Source organism: Tetrao urogallus (assembly GCF_951394365.1).
Source record: "Tetrao urogallus genome assembly, chromosome: 25".
NCBI lineage: Eukaryota > Metazoa > Chordata > Aves > Galliformes > Phasianidae > Tetrao > Tetrao urogallus.
In genome coordinates this window covers 3413564-3430455 of record NC_136838.1, presented here as the reverse complement: position 1 = coordinate 3430455, position 16892 = coordinate 3413564, and the positions used below count along the sequence as shown (strand labels likewise).

The window sequence follows — 16892 nt, the reverse complement described above, 5'->3', positions numbered from 1 at the left end:
GTCTCATCCAGGGGATGGAAAAGCAACAAAAGGGAGTTATTCTGCTAATGGAGCATAAAGCTTTGAAACTATCAATATCCTGAGGACAAGAAAAGAAAACACAACCACCCTTCCTCTGGGGATGATGCTAAGTGCAACAGCGAGGCTTACCACAAACTTCATCTGTTTCTGCTGGCTGCTTCATAACACTGCTACCACGCTAGATGAACCTTTGGATTTACTCCATTTGGACAAATCCTGAGCTCGTAAAGAGCTGCTGTGGTTTCAGCCAGCATTCTCAAAGCAAACAGCACATGTAGATTGGGACATTGCTGCCTAGGGCACAGAGCACAGCAGCCACAAGTGCTGGGCCTTCAGTTGTAGCCATATCTGTAGCTACACCTGAAGCAACAGTTTCCAAAAGCTGCTCAGGCCACTCAATGCTTTGAAACACGTGCAGATTACTTATTTCATCATCAGTATAGGACCAGAGGAGCTAAATCAGCCACAGACAAGGAGGCTCACAGGGATTCTGCACTGCAGAGGTAGAGAAGCCAACCATTCGTAGGGTAAATAAAGGCTGTGAATGCTCTGAAACTCTTATGGCAAGCCACAAACTGCAGCAGCACTGTGCTGTCCTCAGTACGGTTACAGCAGACAGGTTTAGCAATGAACACCCATATCAGGAGCTGACCTGATGACACTGCGGACAGCAGGAAGCGAAGCTGACTCAGCTTCCTCAGCACCCCACAGCCACTCACCCACACTCATCCCCAACTGCTTGCAAGAATGAAACGAACACAAAAAAAAACACCATATGAAACAACACAGCTTCATTTCATATTTGAAGCCAGACCCTTCTTGAATGGCTGAAGACAAAGGGAAGTGAGTAAACCTGTGCTGAGGAATGGGGAGCATACTGCACCTGTATTCCTCTGGGGAGGCAGCAGGAATTCTGACCAGGATCTCCCATGTCCCACCTGCTGCTACACAACCAGTGACTGGGAGAAGAGCCCACAACCAGCCAATCCTCTCCTCCTACCCAAAAGGTGCTATTCCTGTCTCTACCACAGGTTCCAGCCACCTTTGCTCCAATATCTGCAACTGAAATTTCAGGGGAAGGGAGAAGACAACTGGGATTAAAGCACTTTAGAGCAGAGGCTGATGAGAATGGACAGCAGAACCTGAGTATTCATTATTTCACAATACAAAATGCCTGGGCAAGGAATTTAATCAAGTGTCCTCACCTGTCATTTTAAATTTAACCTCGTGAGCTCTGTCTTCAGATTTAAAAGCTGCTTAGAGCACAAGAATCCACATGAGAACCAACCTTACGAAGTACAGTCCACCAAGGGTTTAGTGCAGCTCAGGAGAACACCAGTACTCCGGATCTTTGTCTTACCCCCAAATAAATAAGCCTGCCTCCCTTTCTCATAGGATCCTATACCATCACAGGATACTCAGAACAAAACTCCCCAGCCTTTATGAGCAGAGCGTGTGCTGCACCTCTGAATTTTACCCGTTCACTCTGAGCCACCTGGGAGACTCACCTCTCAACAAGTCTGAGAGTGGAGGACCACAATCCTCTGGAATTGTGAAGTCACCTTTCCCGATGTTTTCAAATAACTTATATATATTATCCCCTTCAAAGGGGTATAGACCCGTTGTAATGTTGTATCTGTAAGGCAGAAGGAGAAGCTGTGTGAGATGAAGCACACAGAACAGGTGCTCAGCTCTCATGCGATAGCATAAACCAAAAGGAGGTAAGACAAACTAAGAGATGAATATCTGGCAGTACTTGGAATGCTGCTTCTAACTTTGCCTTTCTATATCACAGCCTCTTCATTCACATGAGTCAATACCACAAAGACAGGCTGGGATGGAAGAAACTTTTAAAAATAAATACTAGAGATACAAGCACTTTGTGGTTTCTATTATTACAGCAGCTGCGTATCTCAGATTCTGAGAAACGGCTGGCAGAGCCTCACTAAGAGAGGAGATGACTTTATTCAGAACTGCAAGCACTTCAGGGAACATGCACACATCCCAAGGATGGGCCAAGCTGCACAAGCCCTCCCCAGCCCCCCAACTCCATGCACAAGAGCAACGGTGACAACAGCCTGCACAAGACTGCGCTGCGTGGGGACATGTGATTTGTCACTGCAAGTCCTGGATGCTGCATGGGCACTTACAGCGTCACCCCTGCGGACCAGATGTCTACTTTAAAGCCTGAAAAGGTATCAAGGCCATTGGCAATTTCTGGTGGCTGGAATGCTGGCGACCCTTGGCTCGTTCGGCACGTGTCATCCTCTGCAAATGGATGCAATGCCTGCAGCAGAGAGAGCCATTAGTTTCAAACTTCCAAGGCATGCAAGCTGTAACTGCTCAGAACTTTCACAAAAGGGGAAAACTACTGAATGTCTGCTCACATATCATGAGAACGTGCAACTGTAATTAAACACCATCAGTGACATTTCCTTCGCCAACCCTACCTAGCTAAGACAGTCTCCATATATTAAGTACAAGGTTATGGTGCTTATCAATTTCACCACGCTTCTGGGCTTTTCTGGGTTTATCTGAGATTAACACCCTCCTCTAAAAGCTTCCCGGATGGAAGTTTGGTGCTGTTATCAACAATGAGATAGAAGTGTTTTGCCAGTTACAATGAATATTCAGCAGAGCCACTCCAGAGCGTTCTGCAAGTTCAGCAGAACAATCAGTAACTCAATCGACCCCCAGAGGTGATATGAATCCTGAAAGTCACACTTCCCACTTCACTGCAGCTCTCACGTACCTCTGCTACGCCTAGATCAGATATTTTCAGCGTCCCATTGGTGGTCAGCAGGAGGTTCCCAGGTTTTATATCCTTGTGGACAATCCCTTGGCTGTGCAAGTATTCTAAGCCATCTATAAGCTGACAGAAGTACCTAGAGGGACAGGTAAAGAAAACAAGAGTCCAGCGCTTCCAAAGATTAAAAGTGTGAACCATCAATAATACAGAAAGCGTTGTACAGTGACAGCACGGCAACAACTGCTCACACACTTATTTCTAACCTCATGGCATGCAGAAATATTACCCATCTTAACGCACCTGCATTTCACTGAGGCCACCTGTAACCTCAGACATCCATCTCCAGAACTCTAAGGTTCCTTGACTTGTGTGGTTGCAACGGGCTTCAGATCAGCCTGCCCACCAACAAGCTAACAGCCATGCTGGATATTGACAATTCTTCACCCACTAGAGATCTTTCATATCTTTTCCTGACACTGAGCTGCTTGCACCATCCCATTCAGAGCAGGCAAGCCCTCACACCTTCCTCCACTGCACACATCCTAGCAGAATGACACAGGAAGGCCAGGAAAGGTTGTCATGCATCTCTTACAGCAAAAAGCAGCAAAAGTCAACAGAAAGATGCTTTTCTTCCCAAAATCAAAGGGTTCTCTCTGCCACGGCTTCGTTAGGCTGTCATTTTTTCCCCCATGGATGGAACAAACGGGCTCATTACACCAAGCCAGTTTCACTCAATGGGCAGCCAGCAGTGTAACAGAGCAGAGTGCACCCTTGAATTTAAGAGAGCAGCCACGAGAAGCTGATGCAGCCTAAGGAACAAACCTGTACTTACCCATGAGCCTGAAAAACTGGAAACCTCTTTTCTGGGACACTGTCCAGCATCTCCTGCATCCCACACACGCAGTACTCCATCACCATATACGTGAAGTCAGTGTTAAGGAAGCTTCAGGGTAAGCTGCTTTGCCCTCATAGCTGGGACTTCAGTGAGCTCCTGTGCCCTTCTTCATTTCCCATCCCCAAAACAGCTGCTGCTCATCCCATCCTCACAGCAGCATTTCACTGGTAGGAAAGGATCCCTAGAAAGTTGGGAAGCTTTTTGGAAAACACACAGATGAAGAAAATCTACAGGAGTGCCAAGAGCTGGTGGCACTTTTTAGTATTTGTTCTTTTCCAGCACGTTCCAGTTTTCATCTCCTTGCATTTCAATATTGGGGCCAAACAATGGAAGTGACAGAAGTGCCCAGAGCAATCATTGCTCTGCTCCCCTCTCCCAGGGCTTGGAAAGGCACAGTGCACACCGAGGGGCTGCGACAGACCCTGAGACATCTGGTGGGTTGGCAAGGCAGTGCAGCTCTGAGATGCAGAGTGCAGGCAGCCCATGTTCTCCAGTAACAACACATTTCTTCAGTCACTAATTAATCCTGGCAGATGCCTTCTTAACCTAAGCCCAAAATAAGTTGTTTATCTCCCAGGATGTTCTCAAGGCAAGAGAGGCTAAAGAGATGACCTGCATTTGAAGTGGGATCCAAGCTAGAAACTGCTGCCCTTTTGTACAACATCCCACCCAGCTCCAAGGCCTGGGCAAACACTGCATTAATGCTCGTGCCCCCACGTGAGCTGCTCTTCAGAGAGATGCTGAAGTGCTGTGGATTTTGTGATGGGCACAACGCCACCGGATTGATCAGTAAAGCAAGAACAGCAGCAAGAACCTAAATTTCATTCCTACAGGTTCTTACCCCAGTAGAAGGGCAGGGACTACGTGTATCACAGTGGCATGGAAGATGGCAACTCTCCCATCTTCAAGAAAACAATACTAACAATGGATTATACACACTAGCAGTCAGGAAATAAAGCTCACCTCTCATTCTTTCTAGAAAGAACCACCTGGCTTTGCTTTCATCACCTGCTTCTCAGCCCCTCCTCTGCAGCTGCCCTTTCCTGGTCAGTCAGCCAGATTCCAGCACAGACTTCCAGGCAGAGCAGATCTAGCACAGGTGCCCCAAGCACAGCTCTCATTCCTGCTCATCAATAGGGTTCAGCTCCCACACACAGCTGCACACACTGCTAACAGAAGCTGTCAAGTCAGGGTGCCAGCTGCAATGCTGCTTGTTCAACAGGGGTTATTTTCTGCCTGGATCAGCTCTCCATTCATCACCAGCTCTGCATTCCCAGCATCAGCAGGTCAGCAAATACTAAAGGTGTTGATATTTTTAATCCAGTCATCACAGCTTTCCTATTACCATGGAAATCTTTGAAGGCTTTGACTAGACAGACAGGCTGTTACAACACCACCTTCCTGAGAATAAGCACAGCTGAAGCCTGCACTCCTGTCAGCAGCACAACACTCAGGCAAGAACAGAATCCTCCCTTCCTTTAAGGACCAGTTTCAAATGCCACGTTGTTCATTCTGGAAATCAGGATTTTCCTTTTGTTTTTTTGCTCCCCTAAGTAACAAGGAAGGAAGCAAAACCAGCCCTTCTAGCTGAGAGAGGTCAAAACTTTTCTGAATGACCATTCTGGGTTGTCATCACCCACTACCAACACACGAGGTCTCTCTTGGGCTCTTTTTCGACATGCTTCTCCGTTTGCATCCCAGCTTCTTAATTAAATGGTATCTTTCTGCAGACAGTAATTGAATTACAGTCCCTTCAGTCTGTTAAGGCTACAAAATACAAGTGAAAGTTGTCATGCTTTTTATATCAATGATTTGGTGGCAGGGTATTCGATCTAATTAAAGCACAAAATTAAATCACCCATTTTCTGGAGTACTGCAATTGCAAGGCAATATTTGGAAAACACTGTCAAAATAAGAGCAGCTATTTGTAACACAGACGACAGCAGATCAGCTCACCAAGCTCACAGCCTGGTCCAAGGGCACTCACTGGAAACCCTCCAGCCACCCACCTGCATTTCACTCGTGTGTTAAGGCACAGCAGCACATCAGTTGGTATCTGGGCACGTTTGTAAGACAAATTGGAGCAGCACACTGAAGTCTGAAAGACGTGCTGAGATCCCAAGGCTCAGCTCAGCTCCCAGAGCTGCACGTCTCACAGGAGCAATACACCTCTCATCTCATTACAAGCTGCAGGTCACTGCAAGCACTTCACAAGGGACGTTCACATGGACAGCAGGGCAGCAGCCCATCTCATCTCATGCCACAGCACACAGCATGGCTGCCCCTGCGGAAGGCAGCACTGCTGGCGTCCAGATGCCACAACACATGGATTTGCATTTATTTTTCATTTTCTCCAAGGGGTTAAAAAATAAAAAATATTCACTGATCATTGCTAAGGGCATAAAAGAAATAATAGACAAAAAAATTGACTTTTTGCAAAACATAAACAGTAACAGGTCCATCTTTAAGGAAAAAAGCTCTGACAGCACCAGCTAGGAGCAGCAGCTCAAAGAGACAGATCTGCAGCTGCTTTCATGCCCGAGTGGGGAAGGTCACACAATAAAACAGCCCTGGAGGGGCAGTTCTGTACTGCAGTCCTGTATGTGTAACCTGGGGACAATATTCTACGCTGAAGTTGGGGAACTTTAAGAAAGCACTAAGAGTGGAAGCACTCCAGGCATGCAACAGGTTTAATGCTAGTGAAAGCAACTGTAAGTTTAAGGAACATTCAGAAGAGCCTCAACAAAAGCAGAACTACGGTGATTCAGCACTACAGTGGAAAATAACAAGAATTCAAACCTTCAAGTGCTGTGCTAAAAAGGATATATTTTCTGCTTCTCTTCATTGTATAACACATCCACCAACTGGATAACGTTTTTGTGCCGCAGTCGTCGCAGGAGCTGGATTTCCCTGCAGGAAAAGGAAAAACATCACGTTTTCAAAGCTTATTTCCTTGCTGTGGAATGAAACTAATGTTTCTAAATCGCATGGGTCGTTGCACTTCTGTATTAGTGACTGTGTATTAGGGACTGATTCAGCTTCAACTGAAGGTTACCTCTCTACACTCCTTGAGAGAAGGCTTTGCGTGCTCCTGAGCTCCAGGTTAGCCCATAGCAATGTTCCCTGGGTGCTGGGTACAAGGAGAACCCTCCCCACTAACACCACGCAGCCCCAGGCTCCCCAGCCAGGGATCCTGCTCAGCAGAAGGCAGAAGATAAGCTGCAAAACCCAGGGCAGGTGCCTTGCTGCACCTTGGCAGTGGAAACTGACCCCTGGCTGCCATCTCACATCCATTGTTCCGATCTTTGTCTCCTGGGATTTTGTACTCTGCCCCAAACCACCAGATTTCGGTACCTTTTACATTCAAGTCACTCTGCAGAACCCCACTGCTGCCAGCTGTAAGGAGGAGAAACAGGAGGATCAGGCCAGGCAGGTCGGAGTGCTCTGGCTGGCAGTGCAGGCACTCAGCTCCGCTCTGCTGCTCCGCTCCAGGCAGCTGCTGAACCACACACCAGCTCCTCTTCCTACCACTGCTAAGTCCCTTAGAAAGGCAGGGCCACGTTTACCAGCCTGCACTGCTGGAAGCAGCACTGCAAGGAACTCAGAGCACGGCTTCAGAAGGCAGAGCTCCTGCCCAAGCACACTGCATGGAGCTCAGAAAGCTCTGCTTGCACAATTAGACCACCTCCAGTAACGAGCCACGACCAGCACAGGGACTTGGTGCTGCACCACGACTGATTAGCAAATCAGTAACAGCTCCTCCAAAGAGCTCATAAGATGCAGGACACAAGTTGGCTTGAAGAATTAGGATAGCTGAACAGAAACCTGGAATAACAAGGCAAAGCTCAGAAGAGTGTTTAGTTTAAATGGCAGACAGATTTGTAAAGTGATGCAGCCGCTCTAATTATAGTAATGACCAAAAGGCCGGAGTGGATTAAATTAGCATAGAGCTGCAGCCAGCATTAGCAGAGCTCTAAGAAGTTCCTGCATAATGAAGGGAGACGGCTGAGCTCAGAGCCAGCAAGGGGCAGAGCAAACACCCCTGTAAGTAGCACTGCTTCCTGCAAGGCAGTGAGCTTCCAATATTAGGAGCACAGTTAAAATCCTCATCCCAGAGGCTCAATCCCTGCAACGCTGCTTGAAAGCTCAGACACCGATTCCTCCCACCTTTAAAAGCCTGATAAATATTTCATACTTCTGCCACTTCTTTCCCCCAGAAGGACACTGTGAACCACCAACCCCAAACAGCAGTGAAGCACAGCCACCTCTGGGGCAGGGGCCAAGCAGCCCGTTTCCCAGAGGAAAGATTACCTCTATTTTTAGTCCCTCTCGCATACTGGAAGGGCTGAGGGATGGAGGCAGCCCGGCCACAGCCACCTCCAATCCCATTTGGTTGCAGAATTTGTTGCTTAAATGGGACCTCGGTGCTTAATTTGCCAGAAGCTGCCTGTGTTTACCTCCCCCCCCCCCCAGCCAACCACAAAGAACAGCCCACCCTGCTGCTTTCTTTGCACTTTGCACTGTGATGTTTCAGTGACAGTGCAGGGAAGGAGACCCGCGTGCCTGCAGCTCATCCACGTTTTCAGGGCCTCTCCAGCTGTTGCAACTTCATCTCCTTGTACCTTCTGAAAAGCAACATGAAATTTCAATTGTAAGCCTTGTTTTTGCAGTCGTATCTCCCCCCAGCAGAGGGAAGGGCTCTTGGTCTGAAGCAGAGCCAGGTGCTTGGGTGCTTCACCACTCTGCACAGAGCCAGGAGGGTGGCAGAAGAAAAACCAAACCTAACACAACCGATGGACTTTGTCAGACCACTGTATTTTTTACTGAAAGGAATGAGAAATAAACCTGCTTCCCTAGCAGCTGTTATTAGATTGGTATTATCATGAGGACTGCAAGCTTTCCTACATTTTCATTATGTTTTAATGAATCTACCAGGAACACTGAACAAGAGAGATGGCAAAATGAGTGCAGCAGTGCTCCCACTGTTACCTGCACCCACAAAAAGGAGCAAGCCCAACTCCTAGAGAGGCCTCTGCTTTAAGGCCATCACTGCTGTACCCACTCACCTCCCACTACCGTGTGGCTGCAACAACCTGCAATCCATGCAACTTCGTTCTACTTCTCCAGAGCACGAAGCCCCCTGGCGTACAGCAGGACAGACTGCTGGAACACAGACCCTGATTCAAACCATGAGCATCCTGGAGCAGGGAGGAGAGATCCCCTACATGGAAGGCTCCCGCGCACTGCCAGACGCACTGAGCTCATCCAGACAGACGGAGCCTCACCTCCTTGCTTTGGCAAACAGCAGGGCCTGCTGCTGCCGCTGCCAGAACAAAGCTGCTGCTCATCCTGCAAGCCTGGAAGGTGCTGAGAACCCAGCAGTGCCCCTGCATGGAAACCACTGAAGCATCAGGATTCAGCCTTTGTTCCACTGAAGGTTTTTTTTAACAATTTACAAACTCGTAAAGAAATCCTTATCCACAAAGGCAAGACAGCGCTCACAGCCTTTAGAACTACGTTACCTACTCCCCAGTACAAAGTTTTCAGAAGAATTGCCTTCCAGAGGAAAGATGCAGCACAGCCGATCCGAGCTGACGGCCCGCCGGGCTCTGCCTGAAGGTGCATTCCCTTCCTTGGGTTCATCAGGCTCCTCCACAGGTGCAAGCTGGTAGGATTCCACTGGTGGATCCTTTCCAGGCAAACCGAGCTTCCCAGAAGCACAGGCTCACAGCAGGTCTGAGCCAGGCAGCTCTCAGTGCCCACCTCAAGGCTCCACACCAAGCACGGCGCTCCTAAGCTGTGGGTGAGCACAGCGCTGTGCCACCTCCCCCGTTGGATGGGCAGGCTGGGATGAAGTCAGGCCCAGGCCATGCTGGCCTCCAGCACGCACCCTGCAGCTTGCAGCAAGCCCTTCCTTCAGCAGCGCTCTCAATTTGCAGGCCCACGTAGCAAATCCCCAAATTACAGGCCTGCTGCACATTTTCAGCCTCAGAAGAATTCTAATGAGCATATATTCAAATCTAAGTAATCACCGAGCAGGGTAAGTACAGTACAAGACACTTGGGATATGCACAGAAAGTCCCAAACACTTAATTAAAATGGGAGGCTATTAGCACGCAGTTTTATTAAATTTGTGCTGCTAGAAACAAACACTCCTCCAAATCTTCCGTCATCTTTTTGGCAATCCCACTGAACTCCTTCCTGGCATGGAGTGGAAGCAGCAACTAGCCACAGCACCAGCTGGTTGACCAAACCACCCCAGCCTCCCTCTGCAGGGACTCAGAGCACGCAGAGCTCCCCACTCTGACGTAGGAGATGCATCTCACTCCAGTGTGAGCACTGAGGGCTTACAGAGCTCCTATGGGCTCACCTCCCAGGAGCAGAACTGGATTATTTGTGGGGCTGGAGAAGAATCATCCCACCTGCTAAGATCACCCTACCGTGCATTTCAGCCCCAACCCTGTCACTGCACAATGAGAGCCACATCTCCAGCCCAGGCTGCAGTGCCTGCCCTGTGTGCCCAGCCTGGGTGCAGACCTGTCCCACCCCCAGGCTGCACATCACTCCCTGCTTGTCACTGCTCCCTGTGTATTACTTGCTTGTGTAATTGCCCAAGAGCTGACAGTCCAGGAACTGTTTTCTAGGGAATTTCTTGGACAACACACTGCTAATAGGAGCTTCGCCTTCACCGCTGCAGCAGCACTGAGGCATCCTGTGATAACTGGATGGGGCACGAGGCCATTATTCTAAATCAATTACATCTCTGTCATACAAACCAAGCCACCATGCAGCAAAGAGCGACACCTGCTAGAAACCGAGGTGGGAGATCAGGCTGCTGGAGGAACAAGCTCCATCTTCACAGTTAAGAAAGAAGAAAAGGACAACGAGGTATTTTGAGACTGAAATAGCACAGCCACTCAGCCCCAGTGCCAGGGCGCTCCAACACGTTAGCAGCACGATGTGAAATGAACCACAGAGAGGAGGATCTGCTTCAGATGCGACTCTGGGACCTGCAGCAAAGCAAACGACTCGACTGAGGGTTCAGGAGTCCCCTCTCATCCACCTCGCACAGCCAGAGAGCAGCTGCCTGCACCCTGCCCTGGCAGAACCCCCTGCCTGCACGCAGCGCTGGGGTGCTGGCAAGGCAGCGAGCACGGAGCAGTGCTTCCATGCCAGGGATGGGAGAGGAGATTTCTCATCTCAAAGGACACCAGCTGAAGTCAGGACGTTTGCAAAGTTTACACAGCTGGTCACAATCGTATCTGACACGCACCGTGCTGCAGACACCCTGCTGCAGATAAGGACAGCAGCAGGACTGCAAGTATCACTCGCTAACAGGCATTACGTATTTACCAACGAGTGAAGGAATGAGTAACTTCCAACACAGAACGGGGACAGAATGGTGCTGTTTGGTTCTACGGTCTGGTTTTTATTTATTACATGCCAGCAGCTCGCAGGGTGTAAAGCACTCAGTAAAGCTGTTCAAACGCAGCTGAAGAAAGCCAAACACCAACGGTGTGCGGCCAAGCAGCGTGACATTAAAAAGGGATCACACAGTGCTTTCCAGCACTACCTGGAAATCAAGCTTACCGTGGTCACACGTGTTGTTAAATGCCACCATGTGCTCCCCCCACCCAACCGACAGGGCAGACCAGAAGGGTTTGATGCCTGATCAGCAGCTCCATTCAAACAGGAGATGGTTCTCCCCGCCTGGCGCAGCAGGGCTGGATGGTTCTGATTTGCTCAGAGTTGTGTTGCAAGGGGGTAATGGCAAAAATACAGCATTTTGTCTTTTAAAAATCACCACTGACCACGCAGATAATGAATGGGTGGCCTAAGAGAAGGGCAAGGTGACAAGAATAGGAACTTGAGCCCAAGTAAGCCCTCATTAGGAGGCAACACTGAAAACCTGCCTCCGTGCTTTGAAACAAGCAAGGCTGAGCCAGAAAAACATCCACGACCAAACAGAGCAAAACTCAGGTAGTCTGCTTCACTAACTAACCCTAATGAAGGCAAGTCAGACATTTTCAGACAGGCTCCAAAACTTTTACAGGGTTCACTTTGGGACTCAGCACCATCCCCACAGTTCTGCCATCTCCCCTGGTATCTGGGAGCCTGGCTTCACCACCAGGGAGAAAAAAGTTGAAGTAAAAAAGAAACCACCTCCCTCTTCTCAGCAGAGCTGTTGATAGAAGTGAAGGGGCAGGGATGGAGCAGGGCGCCCATGCCTCTACCAGAAAAACAAGAAACATTTTTATTACACATTAACCAGCAGTTCACTCTTATTCTGAACTCGAGCCAGCAAAGGGAGGTCCCAGCACTGAGCCCTGCGCCTGTTTTGTCACCATGCCTGGCACTGAAGGTTAGAAGGCAAACCCCAGGAGCTGACACAAGGTACAGGACGTGAAGTATCTCACAGCTGAGCTCACGGACTCGAACCAAACTGAGACACAGAAACAAGACTCTGCTGGGTCAGGGCGCTGCGCTCAGCACGTCGCAGCTCAGGGCGCAACACAAGAGTCCTCTAAACACCCCCAGCCCTCCCTCCTGAGAGGAGATAAGCCCCGTGCAAACTGCTGTGGCTGCAGGAGGGCTCTCCCCTCCCAGCAGATAAACAGCCACCTCTAGGGGCTGTAACAAACAGCTTGCTGTGGGAAAAAGGCTGCGAGGTCTTGGAGCGCAGGGCACAATGCTGCTGAAAGGGAAAGTTCCACCTAACGAGTCCCGCAAATGAAGCATAACGCTAGGCTGCTCCCCACAGAATGTTTTAATTAGTTACTTGTGCTCTGATTAATCAGTATGTAACCGGCACTTGGAAAACCTTCCAAGCACAGATCTTGAGTCACTGAAAAGAGGTTGACAGCCCTTGTCTCTATTTTACAGCTGCAGAAATGAACTGAAAAGAGCCTTGAATTGCTTCCTAAACTCATTAGCCAGAAGAGAATCCAAGAATAAAACCCCAGGCTTGCTATGCCCCCAACGCACGGGATCGCATCCCAGCACTGACGTGGGTGGCAGCAATCACTGCCTGAAGAGTTTGAGAGCACACAGCCACGGCCCAGTGCTGCTGCACTCCCATTCAGCTGGAGGAGCCCTTGAAGCTGAGCTCTCTGCCCCTGTCCCAGCCAGGACAAGGTTAGGAGCCCTCAGCCACGCAGCTGAGGATGGAGAGCATTCCTTAATACCTACACCTTGCCAAGCATTTCCAAAACACAAAGCTACGTGGTTAGTTCAAACGATGCAGAACTTCAGCTGGAAAATAAAGACCAAAGTTTAACCCCCTCGCTTCCCATCTACCAGAAGCATTTACTCACTTTTTCACGTTCGCCTCCCCGTTGGGAATTCTGCGTAGCTTCTTCTTCTTCAGAATTTTCACAGCTCTCCTACAGAGGGTTTCAGAGTCCAGCATCTCCTTCACTTTGCCATAAGATCCTTCTCCAAGCAAGTCTCCCATCAAGTACTTGCCGATGAGCTTGGCCCTTTTCCGCCGTGGCTGGTAGATGACTTCAGTAGAGTCGATGCGATGGATAAAAGTGTCCATCCCCACAGACATCAGCTCGCTCTCTCCAAACATACCCAGCTGCTGAGGCTCCTGCATATCCATCCTGGATTAAGTTCCTTAACCTGTCTTCCTTAAGCGCTCAGGGTTTTAATCCTGTTTGTTTGTTTCCAACACTCCCTTTTACTCCTTCTTGAAAAAAAACATCCAGAAGATTGTACAAACATTAATTAAAAAAAACAAAACAAAACGAGAAAACAAAACAAACTATGAGCTGCTTCCAGCTCAAGTGGATGCTAAAAGATCCAGGTCTGCTCCAGTAACGCGTCTCTTAAGAATATATAGCTCTGACCAGACACAATCAGGCTGGGACTCGCTTTTGCTCCTGGCCTGGTCCCACCTCTAGGGTTCTTTCAAGTCACCTCGGCCTTTCACTTGGCCCAGTTTGTGAAGGTAAGTGCTAGGTCATCCTGGGGACCTCAGATCGTCACATAAAACAGACCACTGCCAAGTCTCGTTCGTGGCTTTCCATTCCCAGCACAGCACAGGCACCAGCTCCCAGCAGGATGGCGGGGGAAGCACTCCTGCCCTGCAGCCTTCACCTTCCGAGCACTAGAGCAGACGTTGGGGCTTTTTTCAGCCGTTTGGAAGCTGGAACCAGGTTTCTTTGAAAGAGTTTTCAGAAACAATTCTAATTTCTTCGCTTTTCACGCCTACAAAAGTTTGAGGCCTTCGGTGCCTATTGAGATCTCCCAGGGGCATCCTTCAGCCACCTGGATTGCGCCTGGCACATGATGTGTCACCGCTGCTGTTCCCAGGCTCAGCGGGCGTTGGACAGCCAAACCCCACCGGCAGAAAGCCAAACCCCGGAGCTGCGCGGGCACAACGAGGTGCGGGACGGCTCAAGAGGCAGCAAACCCCTGCGCCAGGTGCTCCCAGCGCCCCATTCCCTGCCCAAAGGAAGGAGATGCGGGTAGAGGGACGGACTCTTCACGGGCCACTCCACAGGTATCGGCAGGGCCGGAGGAACAGAGCAGAGCCTCCGAGAAGAGGGAAGGAGGGAGGCGGGAGCCGAACGCTCTGCACGCTGCCGGGCCGCGGGGCTGAGGGGACGCTGCCGCCGGGGACCGGGCCCCGCGAGCGGCCCAGGGAAGGCCCTTCCCCGTGCGCCGGGGCCGCTCCCTCAGCGCCGGGCCCCGCGCTGCGCCGCCGACACGGGGAACGGAGCGGGGAGCCCGGCGGCCTCGTCTTCCCTCCCCGCTCCCGGGCCTCAGACCGGGCCGGGCCCCGGCGCCGCGCTCCCGTGGCGTCCACCCGTCTCAGAGGAATCCCCAACGGCCACCGTCCCCGCTCTGCCCTCGCGGACTCGCCTCAGGGCCCGCTCCAGCCGAACCGCGCCCCTTTACCCCCTCCGCCGCCGCCGCAGCGCGCACGCCGCCGCCATTTTGTTTACCTCCCGCCCCCGCCCGGCCCCGCCGCGCTCCCGCCGTTGCCCCCCCCCCGGGCCTTGCGCCTCCCTGGCGACCGACGTCCGCGCCGATTGGCCACAGCGCCGGCCCCGCCCCCGAGAGCTCGTTCTCTGATTGGCTGCGGTCCTGCCACGAGGAGGCGGGGCCGGCCCAGCGGCTTTCGCTTCCGGTTGGCTCGCGGAGTTTCCAGCCCGCCCTTTCACTCGGGTACAGGGAAGCGCGCCGTGATAGGCTGAGGGAGCTGTCCGTCAGCGCTGTCGGCCGTAGGGGGCAAAGGGCAAAGGGCGAAGGGCGAAGGGAAGTGGTTGCCATGGAGACGGGTGGAGGAGGGAGTGGCGCCGCGCATTGGGCCTGGGCCTGGACCGCCGCGCCCTGGTCGTTCCGGGCGGTGCCTGCTGTGCAGCCCGTCCTTAGCGCTGCGCAAACGCTCCGGAACCACAGCCCCTCTTTTCTCCTGATCCCTACGTTCGGTGCTAAACGTAACGCGCTAAACCCCTGCCGTGCGTGCAGGAATTCTGTCAGCAGAAGAGGCCCCTCCTCCCCCGCCGTGCCGCCCTCACGCACTGCCGCCATCGGCCGCCACGGGCCGTTCTGCCAACCCCTGGTGAGCACCGAGGAGTCCGGCACCCATCAGGCAGTCTCAACGTGGACTCTGTGCTCTTGGACATTAACAAATAGCAGATGGTAAACAGCTCAGTGCTGCCTTTATCTGTAGCCCTCAGAGGTGAAGCAGGGAATCAGCAGCCCTGAAATGAGGCCAGCATTGGGCTGGAGGGCAGCAGCTGCTTTCTGCTGTGTGCTGTCACTGTGCTACAGTCTTCTGCTTCTGGCCAGAAACAAAGACAGGAGAGGTTTGGATGAGTCAGAGGAGGTTCATGTGCATGGCAGCGTCCTCCAGGTGTCCACCTGGCTGCTGGAGGAGGACCCAGCCAATGAATCTCCCACACTGCTAAACCCCGCAGTTCACCACACGTCTGTCCTGCCCAACTGTCTGTCCCGACATTCTCGGGACAGAGGTGCTGTTAGTGCTGCTGTGCCTGGCTGTGTTCTCACTGCATCACTCCTTCACGCCCTATCCTGACCTTTTGGCCATTTTCTCCTCTTGCAAGTATGTTACCGCCTTTCTCCTTGCTGGATCCCAGCAGCAGCATCTCAACAGCACCACAGAGCGGCAAGAGCTGCCACCTCCTGGCCGAGCTCGTGGGCCTGCAGGGCCCAGTGAGTCCAGCTTCAGCTTCCTCATGCCCGTGTCCCCACCTGTCCTTGCTCTGAGGCCCCTCGCATCCAAGAGCCCTGCAGAGCCTACCTTCACTCAGTTGCTCCCAGAGGCTCTGTCCTGGAAATGGCATCACCTCCAGCTGTTGCCATCTGCTTTTGGACAGTGTTATAAAAAAGTGCAGAAACCATTGGAAAAAGCTTTTCCAATATGACCCATATAGTGGTTCTCTTGGGATAAGTTGAGATTTTTGTTTGTTGGTAGAAGTTGACATTTTTGTTCTTCAGAGTTTTGCGCTAAGGGGTATTTTAACCCCTTCTTCTGGAAGTGATTAAGCTCCATAGAAATCTCTATTTTCATTTAAAAAATAAGAGCAGCCTGCCAGCATACATGGCCATACACACAAGCAAGCTCAGTGAACACCACAGGAAGAATAAAGAGGGAAACCAGCACGGTAGCACTGGGCTCCATGAGCCTCTCTCCATCTCTGGGCAGCAGGAGCTCAGGGCTGAGGACAAGAGACTGAGACAGGATCAGAGAACGCCTGCACAGAAGGAGGCACAGCTGCCCCAGGACCAACAGCTCTGCATTCTCCCTGCCTGACAAACACTGTGTTTGTCTCTGCTCCCTTATAGGCTTCTCTCATGATAGTGCCTGGCCACATGTGATTTACTTCGATCTTGGCACGGAGTCCAAAGTGCTGGAAAGTGATCACCCAAATTCTGGTAAGTACTGTGCTTCCCCTTCCCAAGAGGGCCGGGTTCCCAGCAGCACAAGGGCAGGATCGATTGGAAAACATCCACACAAAAGAACCCCAGATAGGAGCAGCTCCCACTGCCTCCTTTGCAGCTCCCACCGGGCTGCATCAGCTGCGCTCTGCTCCCAGGAGGTGACACTCCAGGAAGGGGCTCCTCAGGACTGAGGGGGCTTTACAGATCCCTCTGATGGTCTGGCACACACCAGCCTACACCCCCAGAGCTGTGGCTCCATTCTCCCCCTCTGTGCTGTCCCTTGTTAAAGCTGTAGGGCAGCGTGGGCCCAGC

At 51.3% G+C, this 16892-nt stretch overlaps 1 protein-coding gene across 1 annotated transcript in view; it reads right to left on the bottom strand.

Moving 5' to 3' along the window:
• STK11 (serine/threonine kinase 11) overlaps window positions 1-13269 on the bottom strand; it is a gene marked incomplete at both ends in the record, with an annotated part of 32017 nt that extends 18748 nt beyond the window's left edge. The window contains 6 exons of the mRNA XM_079546815.1: window positions 1530-1657; window positions 2172-2308; window positions 2774-2906; window positions 3603-3692; window positions 6492-6575; window positions 12980-13269. Of these exons, the coding sequence (XP_079402941.1) occupies window positions 1530-1657; window positions 2172-2308; window positions 2774-2906; window positions 3603-3692; window positions 6492-6575; window positions 12980-13269 (862 nt within the window). The remainder of the gene's footprint in view (window positions 1-1529; window positions 1658-2171; window positions 2309-2773; window positions 2907-3602; window positions 3693-6491; window positions 6576-12979) is intronic.
• Window positions 13270-16892: the final 3623 nt, after the last annotated feature.